This window comes from Oncorhynchus masou, unplaced genomic scaffold (assembly GCF_036934945.1).
Source record: "Oncorhynchus masou masou isolate Uvic2021 unplaced genomic scaffold, UVic_Omas_1.1 unplaced_scaffold_1131, whole genome shotgun sequence".
Classification (NCBI taxonomy): Eukaryota; Metazoa; Chordata; class Actinopteri; order Salmoniformes; family Salmonidae; genus Oncorhynchus; species Oncorhynchus masou.
In genome coordinates, this window is record NW_027001052.1 from 122501 (window position 1) to 144461 (window position 21961).

Here is a 21961-nt window from a genome sequence, read left to right on the forward strand (position 1 = left end):
GTTTACAAATATGCACAGCCCGCCCCCCCTCGTCTTACCGGTGTGGGCTGTTCTATTCTGCCGGTGCAGTGTGTATCCCGCTAGCTGAATATCCATGTCGTCATTCAGCCATGATTCCGTGAAACACAGGATATTACAGTTTTTTATGTCCCGTTGGTAGGATATTCGTGATCTTACCTCGTCCAGGCTTAACGGAGGCAGCTGTTCTATCTTGCCGATGCACGGAAAACCCAGACAGCTGTATGTTATTCATGTCAGCCATGACTCGGTGAAACATAAGATATTACAGTTAATGTCCAGTTGGTAGGATATTTGTGATCGTAGCTCATCTATTTTGTTATCCAATGATTCTACGTTGGCTATGTCTGCTGACCCCTCTCTGGCGCTCAAGGTCGCCAGGCTACTTATCATTACTCACACCTGCCACCATCGTTACACGCATCAACGCTTCATCTGACTCAACTGGACTCATCACGTTATTAAGTAACCCCCCTATACAGTGGGGCAAAAAGTATTTAGTCAGCCACCAATTGTGCAAGTTCTCCCACTTAAAAAGATGAGAGAGGCCTGTAGAGATAGGTACACTTCAACTATGACAGACAAAATGAGAAGAAAAAAAATAAGAAAATCACATTGTAGGATTTTTTATGAATTTATTTGCAAATTATGGTGGAAAATAAGTATTTGGTCACCTACAAACAAGCAAGATTTCTGGCTCTCACAGACCTGTAACTTCTTCTTTAAGAGGCTCCTCTGTCCTCCACTCGTTACTTGTATTAATGGCACCTGTTTGAACTTGTTATCAGTATAAAAGACACATGTCCACAACCTCAAACAGTCACACTCCAAACTCCACTATGGCCAAGACCAAAGAGCTGTCAAAGACACCAGAAACAAAATTGTAGACCTGCACCAGGCTGGGAAGACTGAATCTGCAATAGGTATGCAGCTTGGTTTGAAGAAATCAACTGTGGGAGCAATTATTAGGAAATGGAAGACATACAAGACCACTGATAATCTCCCTCGATCTGAGGCTCCAACGCAAGATCTCACCCCGTGGGGTCAAAATGATCACAAGAACGGTGAACAAAGCCTACCATCAGTAGCACACAACACCGCCAGGGACTCAAATCTTGCAGTGCCAGACGTGTCCCCCTGCTTAAGCCAGTACATGTCCAGGCCCGTCTGAAGTTTGCTAGAGAGCATTTGGTTGATCCAGAAGAAGTTTGGGAGAATGTCATATGGTCAGATGAAACCAAAATAGAACTATTTGGTAAAAACTCAACTCGTCGTGTTTGGAGGACAAAGAATGCTGAGTTGCATCCAAAGAACACCATACCTTCTGTGATGCATGGGGGTGGAAACATCATGCTTTGGGGCTGTTTTTCTGCAAAGGGACCAGGACGACTGATCTGTGTAAAGGAAAGAATGAATGGAGCCATGTATCGTGAGATTTTGAGTGAAAACCTACCTATTTTGAATGACCTCTGTCATTGCCAACAAAGGGTATATAACAAAGTATTGAGATAAACTTTTGTTATTGTCCAAATAGTTATTTTTCACCATAATTTGCAAATAAATTCATTAAAAATCCTACAATGTGATTTTCTGGATTTTTTTCTTCTCATTTTGTCTGTCATAGTTGAAGTGTACCTATGATGAAAATTACAGGCCTCTCTCATCTTTTTAAGTGGGAGAACTTGCACAATTGGTGGCTGACTAAATACTTTTTTGCCCCACTGTATCTGTCACTTCCTCAGTTTCTTTCCCGAGTTAGGATTAGGTAGGGGTAGGTAGTATGTGGACCAGGGTTAGGTGGGTAGAGCATTAATGTCGTTTTGCTTCCCATCCTTTATTTATTAAATGTTCACTCCCTGTACTTGCTTCTTGTCTCCCAGCGTCTGTCCTTACAGAATGCTGACACCAATGTTGGAAGCATCATGACGTTTTTTTGTTTAGGTGGGTGACGTCGGGTCCGGGCACGGCTGCCAAAGAAACAAGGGATGCCTCAGCTGGCTCGTCGGGCTTCCATGCCTTAGCTGGCTCGAGAGGTTACTTGCCTCGGCTGGCCCGGCGGGCACCCACCACGCCTCGGCCGGCCCATCGGGCTCGCCCATGTGGGACGCCGGGTGGCGCCCTTAGAGGGGAGGTACTGTCACATCTGCTCCTGTTCCCCCTCTCTGGTGCTCGAAGGTCACCAGGTTGCTTATCATTACACATATCTGTCACCATCGTTACACGCATCAGCGCGTCATCAGACTCACCTGGACTCCATCATGTTATTAAACCTCTTGAAGCTATAGGGGCGCTATTTCATTATTGGATAAAAAAACGTGCCCGTTTTAAGCGCAATATTTTGTCACAAAAAGATGCTCGACTATGCATATAATTGACAGCTTTGGAAAGAGAACACTCTGACATTTCCAAAACTGCAAAGATATTGTCTGTGAGTGCCCCAGAACTGATGCTACAGGCAAAACCAAGATGAAACTTCAAACAGGAAATGAGCAGGATTTTTGAGGCTCTGTTTTTCATTGTCTCCTTATATGGCTGTGAATGTGCAAGGAATGAGCCTGCCCGATCTATCGTTTCCCCAAGGTGTCTGCAGCATTGTGACGTATTTGTAGGCATATCATTGGAAGATTGACCATAAGAGACTACATTTGCCAGGTGTCCGCCCAGTGCCCTCCGTCGAAATTGGTGCATCATCTTCAGCTGCACGTCTTTGTCCAAGCGATTCAGAGGAGAAAGTAGACATCCACGAACGATATATCAATGAAGAGATATATCTTGAACACCTTGAGGATTGATTCTAAACAGCGTTTGCCGTGTTTCAGTCGATATTATGGAGTTAATTTGGAAAACAGTTCGCCGTTTTGATGACTGAATTTTCAGGTTTTTTTGGTACCCAGACGTGATGTACAAAACGGAGCGATTTCTCCTACACAAAGAATCTTTCAGGAAAAACTGAACATTTGCTATGTAACTGAGAGTCTCCTCATTGAAAACATCCGAAGTTCTTCAAAGGTAAATGATTTTATTTGAATCCTTTTCTGGTTTTTGTGCAAATGTTGCCCGCTAAATGCTATGCTAAATGCTACGCTAGCTATCAATACTCTTACACAAATGCTTGTTTTGCTATGGTTCAAAAGCATATTTTGAAAATCTGAGATGACAGTGTTGTTAAGAAAAGGCTAAGCTTGAGAGCTAGCACATTCATTTAATTTCATTTGCGATTTTCATAAATAGTTAACGTTACGTTATGCTAATGAGCTTGAGGCTATAACTGGATACAGGTTTTTTTCATAGCCAAACGTGAACAAAACGGAGCGATTTGTCCTACACAAATAATGTTTTTTGAAAAACTGAACATTTGCTATCTAACTGAGAGTCTCCTCATTGAAAACATCTGAAGTTCTTCAAAGGTAAATGATTTTATTTGAATGATTTTCTTGTTTTTGTGAAAATGTTGCTGGCTGAATTCTAGGCTTATAGCTATGCTAGCTATCAATACTCTTACACAAATGCTTGTTTAGCTATGGTTGAAAAGCATATTTTGAAAATCTGAGATGACAGTGTTGTTAACAAAAGTCTAAGCTTGAGAGCAAATATATTTATTTCATTTCATTTGCGATTTTCATGAATAGTTAACGTTGCGTTATGCTAATGAGCTTGAGGCTATAAATAGGATCCCGGATCTGGGATTGCTCGACGCAAGAAGTTAATTACCTCCCCTTTATCTCTTAGTTTCTTTCCCGAGTCAGCATCAATGTCGTTTTGTTTCATGTCCGTTATTTATTAAATGCTCACTCCCTGTACTTACTTCTCATCTCCTAGCGTCTGTCCTTACAGGCTAATAGGTAGAGGCAGATTACTCACTCGCCATCAAATCCTTACAAGGCACCCCGACCTACTTCCCCGATATCTCTGTCTCTTTCTCCTGCGAATGACGAGGATGAGGGCCTTGTCGGGTGTCTGAAGTAAATCCTTCATGTCCAACTCATTAAAAAAAAAATGCTGTCCAGTACAAGGTGAGTAATCGCTGTCCTGATGTCCAGAAGCTCTTTGTCCAGTACAAGGTGAGTAATCGCTGTCCTAATATCCAGAAGCTCTTTGTCCAGTACGAGGTGAGTAATCGCTGTCCTGATATCCAGAAGCTCTTTGTCCAGTACAAGGTGAGTAATCGCTGTCCTAATATCCAGAAGCTCTTTGTCCAGTACGAGGTGAGTAATCGCTGTCCTGATATCCAGAAGCTCTTTGCGTCATAAGAGACGGAGGCAGAAACAAAGAAGGCTACAAATAATGCCAAAAAACACACACAACAGCACAATTGGTTAAGAGCCCGTAAAACGGTAGCCATCTCCTCCTGCGACATTCTTCACACACCTGTGAATTTATGAATCAATTTCTTAGGTAAGAGTTTTCATATGTGTGTGAGTGTGTGTGTGTGTGTATTTGCTTGTACCGTCTGCTGCAGGTCAGGGATGCCAATACGGATGACGATGCTGTTTCCAGAGCCGTCGTCAGGAGGATCTGGGGAGGAAGTCCTCCCGTCGTCCCTGGCAAGGGCGAAACCTGGCTGGTTGCCATTGGTAGCGGCTGGTTGCCGGGGATGATCAGGGGGCTCATGATTAGCGTTGGCAGCCGGACTCAGAGGCATGGGGTCACTCACTGTCCAGTCACAGCCCTACACACACACACACACACACACACACACACACACACACACACACACACACACACACACACACAGGAATCAACAGGAGTCTACAGCTGCTGTATTAGGCGCATGTGACTGATAACATTTGATTTGATTTTATTACCTGTTGCCAACACTGCTACACAGTATAGTATTAGTACTCATCATAATAGTAAAATAATAAGGGATCAACAATGACACAGAATGTACTAAAGTGAAGAGAGAGAGATACAGAGTGAGAAAGATACAGGGAGAGAGAGGGCAAGAGAGAGATACAGGGAGAGAGAGAGAGAGAGAGATACAGAGAGAGAGAAGATACAGAGAAAGGAGAAAGAGAGACACCGAGAGAGAGAGAGATAGAGAGAGAGAGAAAGATACAGGAGAGAGAGAGAGAGAGAGATACAGGAGAGAGAGAGAGAGAGAGAGAGAGAGAGAGAGAGAGAGAGAGAGAGAGAGAGACAGAGCGAGAAAGAGACAGAGAGAAAGATACAGGGAAAGATACACAGAGAGAGAGAGATACACGAGAAAGATACAGTGAGAGAGAGAGAGCAAGAAAGAGAGAGATGCAGAGAGAAAGATACAGGGAGAGAGAGAGAGACAAGAGAGAGAGAGATACAGAACGAGAAAGATACAGGGAGAGAGAGAGAGAGAGAGAGAGAGCAAGAGAGAGAGATACAGAACGGGAAAGATACAGAGAGAGATACAGAGAGAAAGATACAGGGAGAGAGAGAGAGAGAGAGAGATACAGGGAGAGAGAGAGAGAGATACAGAGAGAAAGAGGAGAGAGAGAGAGAGAGAGAGAGAGAGAGAGAGAGAGAGAGAGAGAGCAGAGAGAGAGATAGAGAGAGACAGAGCGAGAAAGATAAAGGGAGAGAGAGAGAGCGAGAAAGATACACAGAGAGAGAGAGATACAGAGCGAGAAAGATACAGGGAGAGAGAGAGCAAGAGAGAGAGATACAGAGCGAGAAAGATACAGGGAGAGAGAGAGAGAGATACAGAGGGAAAGATACACGGAGAGAGAGAGAGATACAGAGAGAAAGATACAGGGGAGAGAGAGAGCAAGAGAGAGAGATACAGAACGAGAAAGATACAGGGAGAGAGAGAGATACAGAGCGAGAAAGATACAGGGAGAGAGAGAGAGAGAGCAAGAGAGAGAGATACAGAATGAGAAAGATACAGGGAGAGAGAGAGAGAGAGAGATACAGAGCGAGAAAGATACAGGGAGAGAGAGAGAGAGCAGAAGAAAGATACAGGGAGATAGAGAGAGCAAGAGAGAGAGAGATACAGAGCGAGAAAGATACAGGGAGAGAGAGAGAGAGAGAGAGAGAGAGAGAGAAGATACAGAGCGAGAAAGATACAGGGAGGGAGAGAGAGGGAGAGCAAGAGAGAGAGATACAGAGCAAGAAAGATACAGGGAGAGAGAGCAAGAGAGAGGAAAGCTTTGACTAGTACAGACTCAGTGAGCATAGCCTTGCTATTGAGAAAGATACAGACATGGCTCTCGAGAGAAGACAGGCAGTGCTCACTGCCCACAAAATGAGGTGGAAAGAGCTGCACTTCCTAACCTCCTGCCCAAGTATGAGAGACATATTTCCCTCAGATACAGATCCACAAAGCGAAAACAAATCCAATTTTGATAAGAGTGTGCCATCAGAGCAGCAAGAGAGATACAGAAAAGGGCAACCAGTGAAGAGCAAAGATACATCTATGGAGTCCTTTACATTTGTACAGAGATAAAAACAGGGAGAGAGAGCAGAGAGATACAGAGCGAGAAAGAGACATTTGTAATGTCTTTAGAGAGAGAAAGATACTGGAGAGTGAGATGAGTACAGGAGAGAGAAGTTAACAGATGAGAGAAAGATACAGAATTGAATTGAGATTGAAGAGAGAGAGAGAGAGATAGCACATTTGGTTCCTTGAGAAGTTGAGGGAGAAAGATACAGGGAGAGACAGAGAGAGAGAACAGAGCGAGAAAGATACAGGGAGATAGAGAGAGCAAGAGAGAGAGAGAGATACAGAGAGAAAGATACAGGGAGCAAGAGAGAGAGAGCTGTTCATTTTAGCAAAGAGAAAGATACAGAGCGAGAAAGATACAGGGAGGGAGAGAGAGAGAGAGCAAGAGAGAGAAAGATACAGAGCAAGAAAGATACAGGGAGAGAGAGCGCAAGAGAGAGGAAAGCTTTGACTATGTACAGACTCAGTGAGCATAGCCTTGCTATTGAGAAAGGCCGCCGTAGGCAGACATGGCTCTCAGAGAAGACAGGCTATGTGCTCACTGCCCACAAAATGAGGTGGAAACTGAGCTGCACTTCCTAACCTCCTGCCCAATGTATGACCATATTAGAGAGACATATTTCCCTCAGATTACACAGATCCACAAAGAATTCGAAAACAAATCCAATTTTGAAAACTCCCATATCTACTGGGTGAAATTCCAGTGTGCCATCAGAGCAGCAAGATTTGTGACCTGTTGCCACGAGAAAAGGGCAACCAGTAAAAGCACGCACCATTGTAAATACAACCCATATCTATGCTTATTTATTTTATCTTGAGTCCTTTACCAGTACATACAGAGAGAGAAAGATACAAGGAGAGAGAGAGAGAGAAAGTATAAAAACAGGGAGAGAAGAGAGAGTTAGAGAGATACAGAGAAGAATTAAGAAGATAAGGAGAGAGATAGAGAGACATAGCGAGAAAGATACAGAGCCAGAAAGATACATATACAGAAGGAGAAAGATACAGTGAGAGAGAGAGCTCCAAAACAGAGAGATCATTACAGATATAGAGCAGAGATACATTACATACTCAGACATCATTACAGATAGACAGGGGCACGCTCCAGAGATACAGACATTTGTACAGATAGACAGGAGGCATGCTCCAGAGCAGACATCATTACAGAGAGAGAGAGAGAGCAAGCTCCAGAATGTCAGGGACATCATTACAGATTCAGACATCATTACAGATAGCCAGGGAGAGAGAGAGACAAGACATCATTATTGCTCCAACACTCAGACATCATTACAGATAGCCAGGGACAGAGAGAAGACTCAGACATCATTACAGATAGAGAGAGCAAGCTCCAACACTCAGACATCTTTAAAGATGAAACTTACAGACATCATTGTATGTGATACAAGACCAGACATGATGTCTTTACTGATAATTTTAATTGTTCAGGGAGAGAGAGCCAGGACGCTCCAACACTCAGACATCATTAAAGATACAGGGCGACACTCCATACAGGGAGACATCATTAGAGAGAGTTGCTGTGTGGGTGGACCAGAGCAAGAAAGATATTGAGAGCGCCGAGAAACTTTATATATTATCTACCTTACTTGCTTTGCCCACAAAATGAGGTGGATGTTAACATGTTTCCCATCAGATTACAATAAAGCCCTTGAATTGAATTGAATTGGGAGAAAGAGTGCCCAGCTAGCACATTTGGTTCCTTGGAAGTTGTGGGAGTGTTCTTGTTTGGTTTCCCATTGGTTCTAGAAAGATACAAAGCCATAAGTAACCTGACCGGTGAAATGGAAAGTGTTTTAAACGTTCAGGGAGAATGGAAGTGGAAATGTTCCCTGTTCTGGCAAAGATACACTGAATAAAGCTGTTCATTTTAGTCTATACAAACAGACCAATTTCAAAGGAAACAAGCACTCAGGTGTGGCCAATTAGTGGCGAAGACAACACACCAGAACTTAACAAGATTGAGGATAAGAGAGCGTTTTGTTGATTCTGAGAATGGAATCATATGTTTTTAAATAAAAAATGTGAAATGTTACTGCCCAATGTTTTCATTTCCTCAGTGTTTTTGGGGAACATTTTTCTTAATGTTCTGAGAACAAGATGACCTTTGCCACGAAAAAGGGAACCAGTGAAGAGCACGCAATTGTAAATACAACCCATATCTATGCTTATTTATTTTAGAGAGAGATACAGGGAGAGAGAGAGAGAGAGAGACAGAGAGAGAGATACAGAGGGAGAAAGATACAGAGGGAGAGATCCTGCAGAGAGAGAGAGAGAGAGAGAGAGAGAGAGAGAGAGAGAGAGAGAGATACAGAGAGAAAGATACAAGAGAGAGAGAGAGAGAAAGATACAGGGAGAGAGAGAGTTATAGAGAGGAGAGAGAGAACAAAGATACATGAAGAGAAGAGACAGAGCGAGAAAGATACAGAGCGAGAAAGATACACAGAGAGATAAAAGCGAGAAAGATACACTGAGAGAGAGAGAGAGCAAGTGAGATGCAGAGCGAGAAAGATACAGGGAAGGAGGAGAAGAGCAAGAGAGAGAAAGTACAGAACGAGAAAGATACAGGGAGGGAAATAGAAGAGAGAGAGAGAGAGAGAGAGAGTGCAAGAGAGAGATCAGAACGGGAAAGATAAGGGAGAGAGAGTAACAGAGCGAGAAAGATAAGGGGAAGAGAGAGAGCAAAGAGAGAGATACTTAAGATATTAAAAGATAAGTGGAGAGAGATAAATCAGAAGAGAGAGAGAGAGCAGAGATTCCTGAACGTAGAATATTAGACCAGAGTAGAGAAAGATACAGGGAGAGAGAGAGCATCCAGAGCGAGAAAGATTTCTTACATTCCTGAAAGATACAGATAGCCAGGGAAAGCGGAGAGAGAGAGAGATACAGAGCAGAAATCATTAGAGCAGAGAGATACAGAACGAGAAAGATACAGGGAGAGAGAGAGATACAGCGAGAAAGATACAGGGAGAGAGAGAGAGAGAGCAAGAGAGAGAGATACAGAATGAGAAAGATACAGAGAGAGAGAGATGAGTGGTAAGAAAGATACAGGGAGAGACAGAGGCACGAAAGATCCAGGGACAGAGAGCAAGACAGAGAGATACAGAGCGAGAAAGATAGCCAGAGAGAGAGAAGAGAGAGAGAGAAAGATACAGAGCGAGAAAGATACAGGGATTACAGAGAGAGCAAGAGAGGAGATACAGAGCAAGAAAGATACAGGGAGAGAGAGCGTAAGATTAAAGCTTTGATATGTACAGACTCAGTGACATAGCCTCCAAGAAACTCAGACATCATTACAGGATGTGCTCACTGCCCACAAAATGAGGTGGAAACTGAGCTGCACTTCCTAACCTCCTGCCCAATGTATGACCATATTAGAGAGACATAACCTCAGATTACACAGATCCAGCAAAGAATTCGAAAACAAATCCAATTTTGAAAAACTCCCATATCTCTGGGTGAAATCAGTGTGCCATCAGAGCAGCAAGATACCTGTTGCCCAGAAAAGGGCAACCAGTGAAAGAGCAACACCATTGTCATACAACCCATATCTATGCTTATTTATTTTATCTTGTGTCCTTTACCATTTGTACATTATAAAAACACTCAGACATGACATTTGTAATGTCTTTATTGTTTTGAAACTTCTGTATGTGTGATGTCTACTGTTAATTTTTAATTGTTTATTTCACTTTATATAGCTTACTTGCTTTGGCAATGTTAACAGTTTCCCATGCCAATAAAGCCCTTGACGAGAGAGACGCCCAGCTAGCACATTTGGTTCCTTGGAAGTTGTGGGAGTGTTCTTGTTTGGTTTCCCATTGGTTCTAGAAACAAAGCCATAAGTAACCTGATGAAATGGAAAGTGTTTTAAACGTTCTGAGAATGGAAGTGGAAACTGTTCTGGCAAAGCTGAATAAATCATTTTAGTCTATTCAAACAGACCAATTTCAAAGGAAACAAGCACTCAGGTGTGGCCAATTAGTGGCGAAGACAAACACAGAACTTAACAAGATTGAGGATAAGAGAGCGTTTTGTTGATTCTGAGAATGGAATCTATGTTTTTAAATAAAAAATGTGAAATGTTACTAATGTTTTCTTTTGTGTTTTTGGGGAACATTTTTCTTAATGTTCTGAGAACATGACTTTAAAAAGAACAATGACAAAACCTGTAGAAAACGTCATGCTGAATTTGAGAAGGACAGAACAGCAGCGGTGGGGACGCTCCACCTGTTATACTGGAGGAAGAACAAAGATACATGAATAGAAAAGGACTCAAGTAAAAGTGAAAGTCATACAGTAAAATACTACCTGAGTCGAAAAGTACTTGGGTTTTAAATAAAGTTAAGTATCAGAACTAAATGTAATGTTAAAATACATAAAAGTATAAATACAGATAGCCAGGGGCTCCAACACACAGACATCATTTTCACAGAACAGATAGCCAGGGACACGCTCCAACACACAGACATCATTACAGATAGCCAGGGGCATGCTCCAACACTCAGACATCATTACAGATAGCCAGGGCACGCTCCAACACTCAGACATCATTACAGATAGCCAGGGGACATCGCTCCAACACACAGACATCATTACAGATAGCCAGGGACACGCTCCAACACTCAGACATCATTACAGATAGCCAGGGACACGCTCCAACACTCAGACATCATTACAGATAGCCAGGGGGACACGACATCCAACACTCAGACATCATTACAGATAGCCAGGGACACGCTCCAACACTCAGACATCATTACAGATAGCCAGGGACACGCTCCAACACTCAGACATCATTACAGATAGCCAGGGGCACGCTCCAACACTCAGACATCATTACAGATAGCCAGGGACACGCTCCAACACTCAGACATCATTACAGATAGCCAGGGACACGCTCCAACACTCAGACATCATTACAGATAGCCAGGGACACACTCCAACCCTCAGACATCTTTACAGATAGCCAGGGGCACGCTCCAACACTCAGACATCATTACAGATAGCCAGGGGCACGCTCCAACACTCAGACATCATTACAGATAGCCAGGGGCATGCTCCAACACTCAGACATCATTACAGATAGCCAGGGTCATGCTCCAACACTCAGACATCATTACAGATAGCCAGGGTCACGCTCCAACACTCAGACATCATTACAGATAGCCAGGGTCACGCTCCAACACTCAGACATCATTACGGATAGCCAGGGACACACTCCAACACCCAGACATCATTACAGATAGTTGCTGTGTGGGTGGACCATTTCAGTTTGTCCATAATGAGTACGCCACTGCTGTCCCATTGATGTGGATAGGGGGGTGCACCCTCTGCTGTTTCCTGAAGTCCACGATCATCTCCTTTTTTTGTTGATGTTGACTGAGAGGTTGTTTTTCTGGCACCATACTCTGAGTGCTCTCACCTCCTCCCTGTAGGATGTCTCGTCGTTGTTGGTGATCAAGCTGTTGTGTCATCTGTAAATTTGGTGATTGTGTTGGAGGCGTGCATGGCCACGCAGTCGTGGGTTAATAGGTAGTACAGGAAAGGGCTGAGCACGCACCCTTGTGGGGCCCCAGTGTTGAGGATCAGCGATGTGGAGATGTTGTTTCCTACATTCTCCACCTGGGGGAGGGCCCGTCAGGAAGTCAGTGTGATGGTGATTGCATCGTCTGTGGACCTATTGGGGTGGTATGCAAATTGCAGTGGGTCTAGGGTGACAGGTAATGTGGAGGTGATATGATCCTTGACTAGTCTCTCAAAGCACTTCATGACAGAAGTGAGTGCTACAGGGCGATAGTAATTTAGTTCAGTTACCTTTGCATTCTTGGGTACAGGAACAATGGTGGCCCTCTTGAAGCATGTGGGGACAGCAGACTGGGATAGGGAGCGATTAAATATGTCCGTAAGCGTACCAGCCAGCTGGTCTGCACATGCTCTGTGGACGCGGCTAAGGATGGCATCTAGGCCGGCAGCCTTGCGAAGGTTAACACGTTTAAATGTCTTACTCACATCGGTCACGGAGAATCAGAGCCCACAGTCCTTGATAGGGGTCCGCGTCAGTGGCACTGCGTTATCCTCAAAGCGGGCAAAGAAGGTGTTCGAGCTTTCAGTTTTGCACGAATGCCGCCATCTATCCACGGTTTCTGGTTAGGGGAGGTTTTAATAGTCACAGCGGGTACAACATCTCCTATACACTTCCTTATAAACTGACTCACCGAATCAGCGTAAATATCCATATTATTCTCTGAGGCTACCCAGAACATGTCCCAGTCCATGTGATCAAAACAATCTTGAAGCATGGATTCCGATTGGTCAGACCAGTGCTGAATAATCCTTGTCACGGGTACATCCTGTTTGAGTGTCTGCCTATAGGAGGGGATAAGCAAAATGGAGTCGTGGTCAGATTTGCCGAACGGAGAGTGGGGGGGGGAGCCTTGAATGCATCTCGGAAGTTAGAGTATCAGTGATCAGTGTATTTCCAGCTTGAGTGCTACAGTCAATATGCTGGTAGAATTTAGGTAGCCTTAAAATCCCCAGCTACAAAATTGCAGCTCAGGATATTTGGTTTCCAGTTTGCATAGAGTCCAGTGTAGTTCTGTGAGGACCATCCTGGTATCGGCTTGAGGGGGGCTGTGACAATAACCGATGAGAATTCTCTTGGGAGATAATACGGTCAGCATTAGATTGTGAGGAATTGAAGGTCGGGTGAACAGAAGGACTTGACTTCCTGTATGTTGTTACAATTACACCAGGAGTCATTAATCATGAAACATAAACCCCGCCCTTCTTCTTCCCGGAGAGATGTTTATTCCTGTCGTTGCGATGCACAAAGAGTCCCGGTGGCTGTAACGGCTCCAACAGCTTTTCCCCAGAGAGCCATGTTTCTGTCGACCTCTTCTGCAGTCGTTTTGGCCTCTGGAATCATTTTGAATGCCTTCGGTGGTTCGAACAAAGGATCCGCTTCGGGAAAGTCCTATTCCTGGTCGTAGTAAGTGGTAAGTGAGTGGTAAGTCCTATTCCTGGTCTTAGTAATTGGTAAGTGAGTGGTAAGTCCTATTCCTGGTCGTAGTAAGTGGTAAGTGAGTGGTAAGTCCTATTCCTGGTCGTAGTAAGTGATAAGTGAGTGGTAAGTCCTATTCCTGGTCGTAGTAGTGGTAAGTGGTAAGTGAGTGGTAAGTCCTATTCCTGGTCGTAGTAAGTGGTAAGTGAGTGGTAAGTCCTATTCCTGGTCGTAGTAAGTGGTAAGTGAGTGGTAAGTCCTATTCCTGGTCGTAGTAAGTGGTAAGTGAGTGGTAAGTCCTATTCCTGGTCGTAGTAAGTGGTAAGTGAGTGGTAAGTCCTATTCCTGGTCTTAGTAATTGGTAAGTGAGTGGTAAGTCCTATTCCTGGTCGTAGTAAGTGGTAAGTGAGTGGTAAGTCCTATTCCTGGTCGTAGTAAGTGGTAAGTGAGTGGAAAGTCCTATTCCTGGTCGTAGTAAGTGGTAAGTGAGTGGTAAGTCCTATTCCTGGTCGTAGTAAGTGGTAAGTGAGTGGTAAGTCCTATTCCTGGTCGTAGTAAGTGGTAAGTGAGTGGTAAGTCCTATTCCTGGTCGTAGTAAGTGGTAAGTGAGTGGAAAGTCCTATTCCTGGTCGTAGTAAGTGATAAGTTGACGTCGCTCTAATATCCCAAATGTAATAACACTTCAGTTTTTCTGGGCTAACAATGTAAGAAATAATGCATAAAAAAACAAAATACTGCATAGTTTCCTAAGAACTGGAAGCGAGGCGACCCTCTCTGTCGACGCCATGATCATCCATAGGATGTAGTGATCACAACATAGTAGCCATATATAGGAAAACCAAAGTTCCAAAGGCTGGGCCTAATATAGTGTATAAGAGGTCATACAATATGTTTTGTAGTGATTCCTATGTTGTTGACGTAAAGAATATTTGCTGGTCTGTGGTGTGTAATGAGGAGCAACCAGACACTGCACATGACACATTTATGAAATTGCCTAACCCAGTTACTAATAAGCACGCACTCACTAAGAAAATGACTGTAAAAACTGTTAAATCCCCTTGAAAAGTATATGGTTGAGAGGGATGAGGCAAATGGAATGGCAAATATGTCTGACTGTACAACATACGCAAACATACTGCAAATTAAGAAATCATGTGACTAAACCGAATAAAAAGAATAAGAAACTATACTATGAAACAAAGATAAATGACAAAGAATGATAGTAAAAAAAATGAAAGACAAGAATTGTAATTTTGCATTCCGTACAATGAGTGTGAAAGAAGTGAAAAAAGTATTGTTGTCTGTCAACAATGACACACCACCGGGGTCTGACAACATGGAAGGAAAATGACTGAGGATTATAGCAGATGATATCGCCTCTCCTATTTGCCATGTCTTAAGCCTACTAGAAAGTGTGTGCCCTCAGGCCTGGAGGGAATCAAAAATAATTCCGCTACCCAAGAATAGTAAAGCACCCTTTATTGGCTCAAATAGTCAACCAATCACACTGTTACCGACCCTTAGTAAACTTTTAGAAAAAGTGTGTTTGACCAGATACAATGCTATTTTACTGTAAACAAATTGACAACATACTTTCAGCAACCTTACAGGGAAGGACATTCGACATGCAGAGCACACACAGATGACTGATGATTCGAAGAGAGAAATTGATGAAAAAAATATTGTGGAAGCTGTTTTGCTAGACTTCATTGCGTACACACACAGGCACAGACACACACATGATGAGACACGCACTCTACACACATGGATGTTTTATTGTAAATATGTGATAGTGGAGTAGTGGCTCGAGGGAACACACTAAATGTAATAGTTAAAGTGCTATGAAATGTAATGTCATGTAATATTTAAAATTGTATATAACTGCCTTAATGTTGCTGGACCCCAGGAAGAGTAGCTGCTGCCTTGACAGGAACTAATGGGCATCCATAATAAACCCCAGGAAGAGTAGCTGCTGCCTTGACAGGAACTAATGGGGATCCATAATAAACCCCAGGAAGAGTAGCTGCTGCCTTGATAGGAACTAATGGGCATCCATAATAAACCCCAGGAAGAGTAGCTGCTGCCTTGGCAGGAACTAATGGGCATCCATAATAAACCCCAGGAAGAGTAGCTGCTGCAGGAACTAATAGAGATCCATAATAAACCCCAGGAAGAGTAGCTGCTGCCTTGGCAGGAACTAATGGGCATCCATAATAAACCCCAGGAAGAGTAGCTGCTGCCTTGACAGGAACTAATGGGCATCCATAATAAACCCCAGGAAGAGTAGCTGCTGCCTTGACAGGAACTAATGGGGATCCATAATAAACCCCAGGGAGAGTAGCTGCTGCCTTGACAGGAACTAATGGGCATCCATAATAAACCCCAGGAAGAGTAGCTGCTGCCTTGGCAGGAACTAATGGGCATCCATAATAAACCCCAGGAAGAGTAGCTGCTGCAGGAACTAATAGAGATCCATAATAAACCCCAGGAAGAGTAGCTGCTGTCTTGGCAGGAACTAATGGGGATCCATAATAAACCCCAGGAAGAGTAGCTGCTGCCTTGGTAGGAACTAATGGGGATCCACAATAAACCCCAGGAAGAGTAGCTGCTGTCTTGGCAGGAACTAATGGGGATCCATAATAAACCCCAGGAAGAGTAGCTGCTGCCTTGGCAGGAACTAATGGGCATCCATAATAAACCCCAGGAAGAGTAGCTGCTGCCTTGGCAGGAACTAATGGGGATCCATAATAAACCCCAGGAAGAGCAGCTGCTGCCTTGAGGAAGTAGCTGCTGCACAGGAACTAATGGGGATCCATAATAAACCCCAGGAAGAGCAGCTGCTGCCTTGGCAGGAACTAATGGGGATCCATAATAAACCCCAGGAAGAATAGCTGCTGCCTTGGCAGGAACTAATGGGCATCCATAATAATCCCCAGGAAGAGTAGCTGCTGCCTTGGCAGGAACTAATGGGGATCCATAATAAACCCCAGGAAGAGTAGCTGCTGCCTTGGCAGGAACTAATGGGGATCCATAATAAACCCCAGGAAGTGTAGCTGCTGCCTTGGCAGGATCTAATGGGGATCCATAATAAACCCCAGGAAGAGTAGCTGCTGCCTTGGCAGGAACTAATGGGGATCCATAATAAACCCCAGGAAGAGCAGCTGCTGCCTTGACAGGAACTAATGGGGATCCATAATAAACCCCAGGAAGAGTAGCTGCTGCCTTGACAGGAACTAATGGGCATCCATAATAAATAAATACAAATTGTTTGAATGACATTGTAGCCTAAAGACCAAACCCCAGGAAGAACTCGTGGTCATTTCTGTGATGAGAGAGAAGCGCACCTGTGTCTCTCACATAACTAGAATGAGATTCACTTTCTATGATCTCTCCCACTCTGCTCTGATAGACTTGCACCTCTCATATCTCCAGCGTTGCACTTCATCATTTATTTCCTTATAGAACTTTATCTGCAGGGTTAGGGTTATTTTGTAATTTGTGTGATTGTAATATTTACTGTTAACTTTGTTTATTTCACTTTTGTTTATCCATTTCATTTGTTTTGGCAACGTAAACATATGTTTCCCATGCCAATAAAGCCCCTTGAATTGAATTAAATTGAATGGAATTAAATGAGTGTGTGCTAGTGGTAGTGTGTGGTAGTGTTAGTGTGTGGTAGTGTGTGATAGTGTGTGGTACAGATAGAGAGAGAAAGAGCAACAGAGAGAGAGTGAAAAGAAAAGCACACAGAGAGAGTGAACAAAGAGAGAGAGACAGAGAGACAGAGAGACTTAGTGTTAAAAATATGGGTGGTTGTTATGGAATGTCAGGGTGTGTGGTAGTCTTAGTGGAAGTGTGTGGTAGTGGTAGTGTGTGGTAGTGGTAGTGTGTGGCAGTGGCAGTGATAGTGTCTGTTAGTGTGTGGTAGTGGTAGTGTGTGGTAGTGATAGTGTCTGTTAGTGTGTGGTAGTGGTAGTGTGTGGAAGTGTGTGGTAGTGTTTGTGTTAGTGTGTGATAGTGTTGTGGTAGTGTTAGTGTGTGGAAGTGTTAGTACCATGGTTAGGTAGGGGTAGAGGTAGGTAGTATGTGGACCAGGGTTAGGTAGGGGTAGGTAGTATGTGGACCAGGGTTAGGTAGTATGTGGACCAGGGTTAGGTAGGGGTAGGTAGTATGTGGACCAGGGTTAGGTAGGGGTAGGTAGTATGTGGACCAGGGTTAGGTAGGGGTAGGGGCAGGTAGTATGTGGACCAGGGTTAGGTAGGGGTAGGGGTAGGTAGTATGTGGACCAGGGTTAGGTAGGGGTAGGGGCAGGTAGTATGTGGACCAGGTTTAGGTAGGGGTAGGTAGTATGTGGACCAGGGTTAGGTAGGGGTAGGTAGTATGTGGACCAGGGTTAGGTAGGGGTAGGTAGTATGTGGACCAGGGTTAGGTAGGGGTAGGTTGTATGTGGACCAGGGTTAGGTAGGGGTAGGTAGTATGTGGACCAGGGTTAGGTAGGGGTAGGTAGTATGTGGACCAGGGTTAGGTAGGGGTAGGTAGTATGTGGACCAGGGTTAGGTAGGGGTAGGTAGTATGTGGACCAGGGTTAGGTAGGGGTAGGTAGTATGTGGACCAGGGTTAGGTAGGGGTAGGTAGTATGTAGACCAGGGTTAGAGCATATACACCATCAGGACATCATAGTCACCTCTGGTCTGGGATTCCCATCAAAATGATCCTGCTGGTTCCACTGGTCACCAAACTGGTCTGTGGTAGTAATGTGCTGGTCTGTAGTACTCCTGTTCTGGTCTGTAGTACTCCTGTGCTGGTCTGTAGTAGTCTGTAGTACTCCTGTTCTGGTCTGTAGTAGCCCTGTGCTGGTCTGTAGTAGTCTGTAGTACTCCTGTTCTGGTCTGTAGTAGCCCTGTGCTGGTCTGTAGTAGTCTGTAGTACTCCTGTTCTGGTCTGTAGTAGCCCTGTGCTGGTCTGTAGTAGTCTGTAGTAGTCCTGTTCTGGTCTGTAGTAGCCCTGTGCTGGTCTGTAGTACTCCTGTGCTGGTCTGTAGTACTCCTGTGCTGGTCTGTAGTAGTCCTGTGCTGGTCTGTAGTAGTCTGTAGTACTCCTGTGCTGGTCTGTAGTACTCCTGTTCTGGTCTGTAGTACTCCTGTGCAGGTCTGTAGTAGTCTGTAGTACTCCTGTTCTGGTCTGTAGTACTCCTGTTCTGGTCTGTAGTACTCCTGTTCTGGTCTGTAGTACTCCTGTGCTGGTCTGTAGTAGTCTGTAGTACTCCTGTGCTGGTCTGTAGTAGTCTGTAGTACTCCTGTGTTCTGGTCTGTAGTACTCCTGTGCTGGTCTGTAGTAGTCTGTAGTACTCCTGTGCTGGTCTGTAGTAGTCTGTAGTACTCCTGTTCTGGTCTGTAGGTGCCCTGTGCTGGTCTGTACTTCTCTGTGTCTAGGGCTTTACAGTGTCTTGATAACTCTGTCTTTCTGAAGGGAAACCAGAGGAGGGAGGAGTGGGAAGGAGCACACTCCCCCCTCATTTCCTCCTTAACCACCAGTAGGACGGCTCCAGCTCCTCACATCTGACTAATAGAAAGGCTAGCAATATTTGTCCTCAGTGATATGTTGGTAATCAGTGACCACACCAAAATCAAGTGACATGGTAACATCCTGTACTCCTTTTAGAGCTCAATGAGCTCCACAACCCTAAACCCTAACTACAACCCTGACCACAACCCTAACCCTAACCCTAAAACCTGACCACAACCCTAACCCTAACCACAACCCTAAACCCTAGCCATAACCCTAAACCATAACCCGAACCACAACCCTAAACCCTAACTACAACCCTGACCACAACCCTAACCCTAACCCTAAAACCTGACCACAACCCTAACCCTAACCACAACCCTAAACCCTAGCCATAACCCTAAACCCTAACCACAACCCTAACCACAACCCTAAACCCTAAACCCTAACCACAACCCTAAACCCTAACTACAACCCTGACCACAACCCTAACCATAACCCTAAAACCTGACCACAACCCTAACCCTAACCCTAACCCTAAACCCTAGCCATAACCCTAAACCCTAACCACAACCCTAACCACAAACCTAAACCCTAACCACAACCCTAAAAACAACCTAACCCTAACCACAACCCTAACCTCTAACCACAACCACAACCCTAACCACAACACTAAACCCTGACCACAACCCTAACCACACCCCTAACCACAAGCCTAACTCCTAACCACAACCCTAAAACCATAACCACAACCCTAAACCCCTAACCACAACCCTGACCAAACCCTAATCCCTAACCACAACCCTAACCTCAACCACAACCCCAAACCCTAAAAACAACACTAAAATCTAACCACAACCCTAACCACAACCCTAAATCCTAACCACAACCCTAAACCCTAAATTCAACCCTGAACCCTAACCACAACCCAACTACAACCCTAACCTCTGACCACAACCCTAAACCATAACCACAACCCTAAACCCTGACCACAGCCCTAAACCCTGACCACCACCCTAAACCCTAACCACAACCCAACGACAACCCGAACCTAAACCCTAACCCTAAACCGTAACCACAACCCTAAACCTTGACCACAACCCTAACCTCAACCCTGAACCCTGACCACAACCCTAAACCCTAGACCCTGACCACAACCCTAACCCCTAACCACAACCCTAACCCCTAACCACAACCCTAAACCCTAACCCTAAACCCTGACCCTAAACCGTAACCACAACCCTAAACCCTGACCACAAACCTAAACCCTAACCCTAAACCGTAACCACAACCCTAACCACAGCCCTAAACCCTAACCACAACCCTAACCACAACCCTAAACCCTAACCACAACCCTAAACCCTAAACCCTAACCACAAACCTAAACATAAACCTAAACCTAACCCTAAACCCTAAACCGTAACCACAACCCTAAACCCTAACCACAACCCTTACCCTAACCACAACACTAAACCCTGACCTCAACCCTAAACCCTAACCACAGCCCTAAACCATAACCACAACCCTAAACCCTGAACACAACCCTAACCTCAAACCTAAACCCTAACCACAACCATAAACCCTGACCCTAAACCCTAACCTTTACCCTAAACCGTAACCACAAACCTAAACCCTGCCACAACCCTAACCACGACCCTAACCCCTAACCACAACCCTAACCCCTAACCACAACCCTAAACCCAACCCTAAACCCTGACCTCAACCCTAAACCCTAACCACAACCCTAAACACAACCTAACCCCCGAACCACAACCCGAAACCCCAAAACATATCCTTTGACATCTTTTTTATCTTTCCTCTCCAACCTGTCTTCCCCTCCTCCCTGTCCTCCTGTTCTAAAAGTTTCCTATTAGCTCACACTTCCTTTTTCCTGTCTGTGTTCCCGTGGAGACGGATGTTTGGCAGGAAGAACTGGAGGAGCTGCAACCCTAAACCCAGATAACCCAGACAACCACACACAAAGTACATTACACAAACACACTACATTACACACAAACACACTGTTACACACAAACACACTACATTACACACAAACACACTACATTACACACAAACACACGACGTTACACACAAACACACGACGTTACACACAAACACACTACATTACACACAAACACACTACATTACACACAAACACACGACATTACACACAAACACACTACATTACACACAAACACACTACATTACACACAAACACACTACGTTACACACAAACACACTACATTACACGGACACATTCCATCTCTTTCCTAGGTTCCTGGCTGAACAACCATATTCACAAACACACTACATTACCCACATAACCCAACCTACCTAGCCCCTGAACTAACCCACCTACCTAGCCCTAACCCCTGAACTAACCCAACCACCTAGCCCTGACCCCTGAACTAACCCACCTACCTAACACTAACCCCTGAACTAACCTACCTACCTAGCCCTAACCCCTGAACTAATCGACCCACCTAGCCCTAACCCCTGAACTAACCCAACCACCTAGCCCTAAACCCTGAACAAACCCACCTACCTAGCCCCTGAACTAGCCCACCGACCTAGCCCTAACCCCGGAACTAACCTACCTACCTACCGAGCCCTAAACCCGGAACTAACCAACCTAGCCCTAACCCATGAACTAAACCACCTAACTAGCCCTAACCCCTGAACTAACCTACCAACCTAACCCTAACCCCTGAACTAACCTACCCACCTAGCCCTAACCCCTGAACTAACCCACCTACCTAGCTTTAATCCCTGAACTAACCCAACCACCTAGCCCTAACCCCTGAACTAATCCACCTACCTAGCCCCTGAACTAGCCCACCTACCTAGCCCTACCCCTGAACTAACCTACCTACCTAGCCCTAACCCCTGAACTAACCCACCTACCTAGCCCTAACCCCTGAACTAACCCACCTACCTAGCCCTAACCCCTGAACTAACCCACCTACCTAGCCCTAACCTCTGAACTAACCCACCTAGCCCTAACC

At 44.7% G+C, this 21961-nt stretch overlaps 1 protein-coding gene across 1 annotated transcript in view; it reads right to left on the bottom strand.

The window, feature by feature from the left end:
* LOC135529324 (SH3 and multiple ankyrin repeat domains protein 3-like) overlaps positions 1–18548 on the bottom strand; it is a 131565-nt gene extending 113017 nt beyond the window's left edge. The window contains 2 exon segments of the mRNA XM_064958112.1: positions 4466–4687; positions 18136–18548. Coding sequence (XP_064814184.1) covers positions 4466–4660 — 195 coding nt within the window. The 5' untranslated portion in view covers positions 4661–4687; positions 18136–18548.
* Between the last annotated feature and the right edge of the window lie 3413 nt (positions 18549–21961).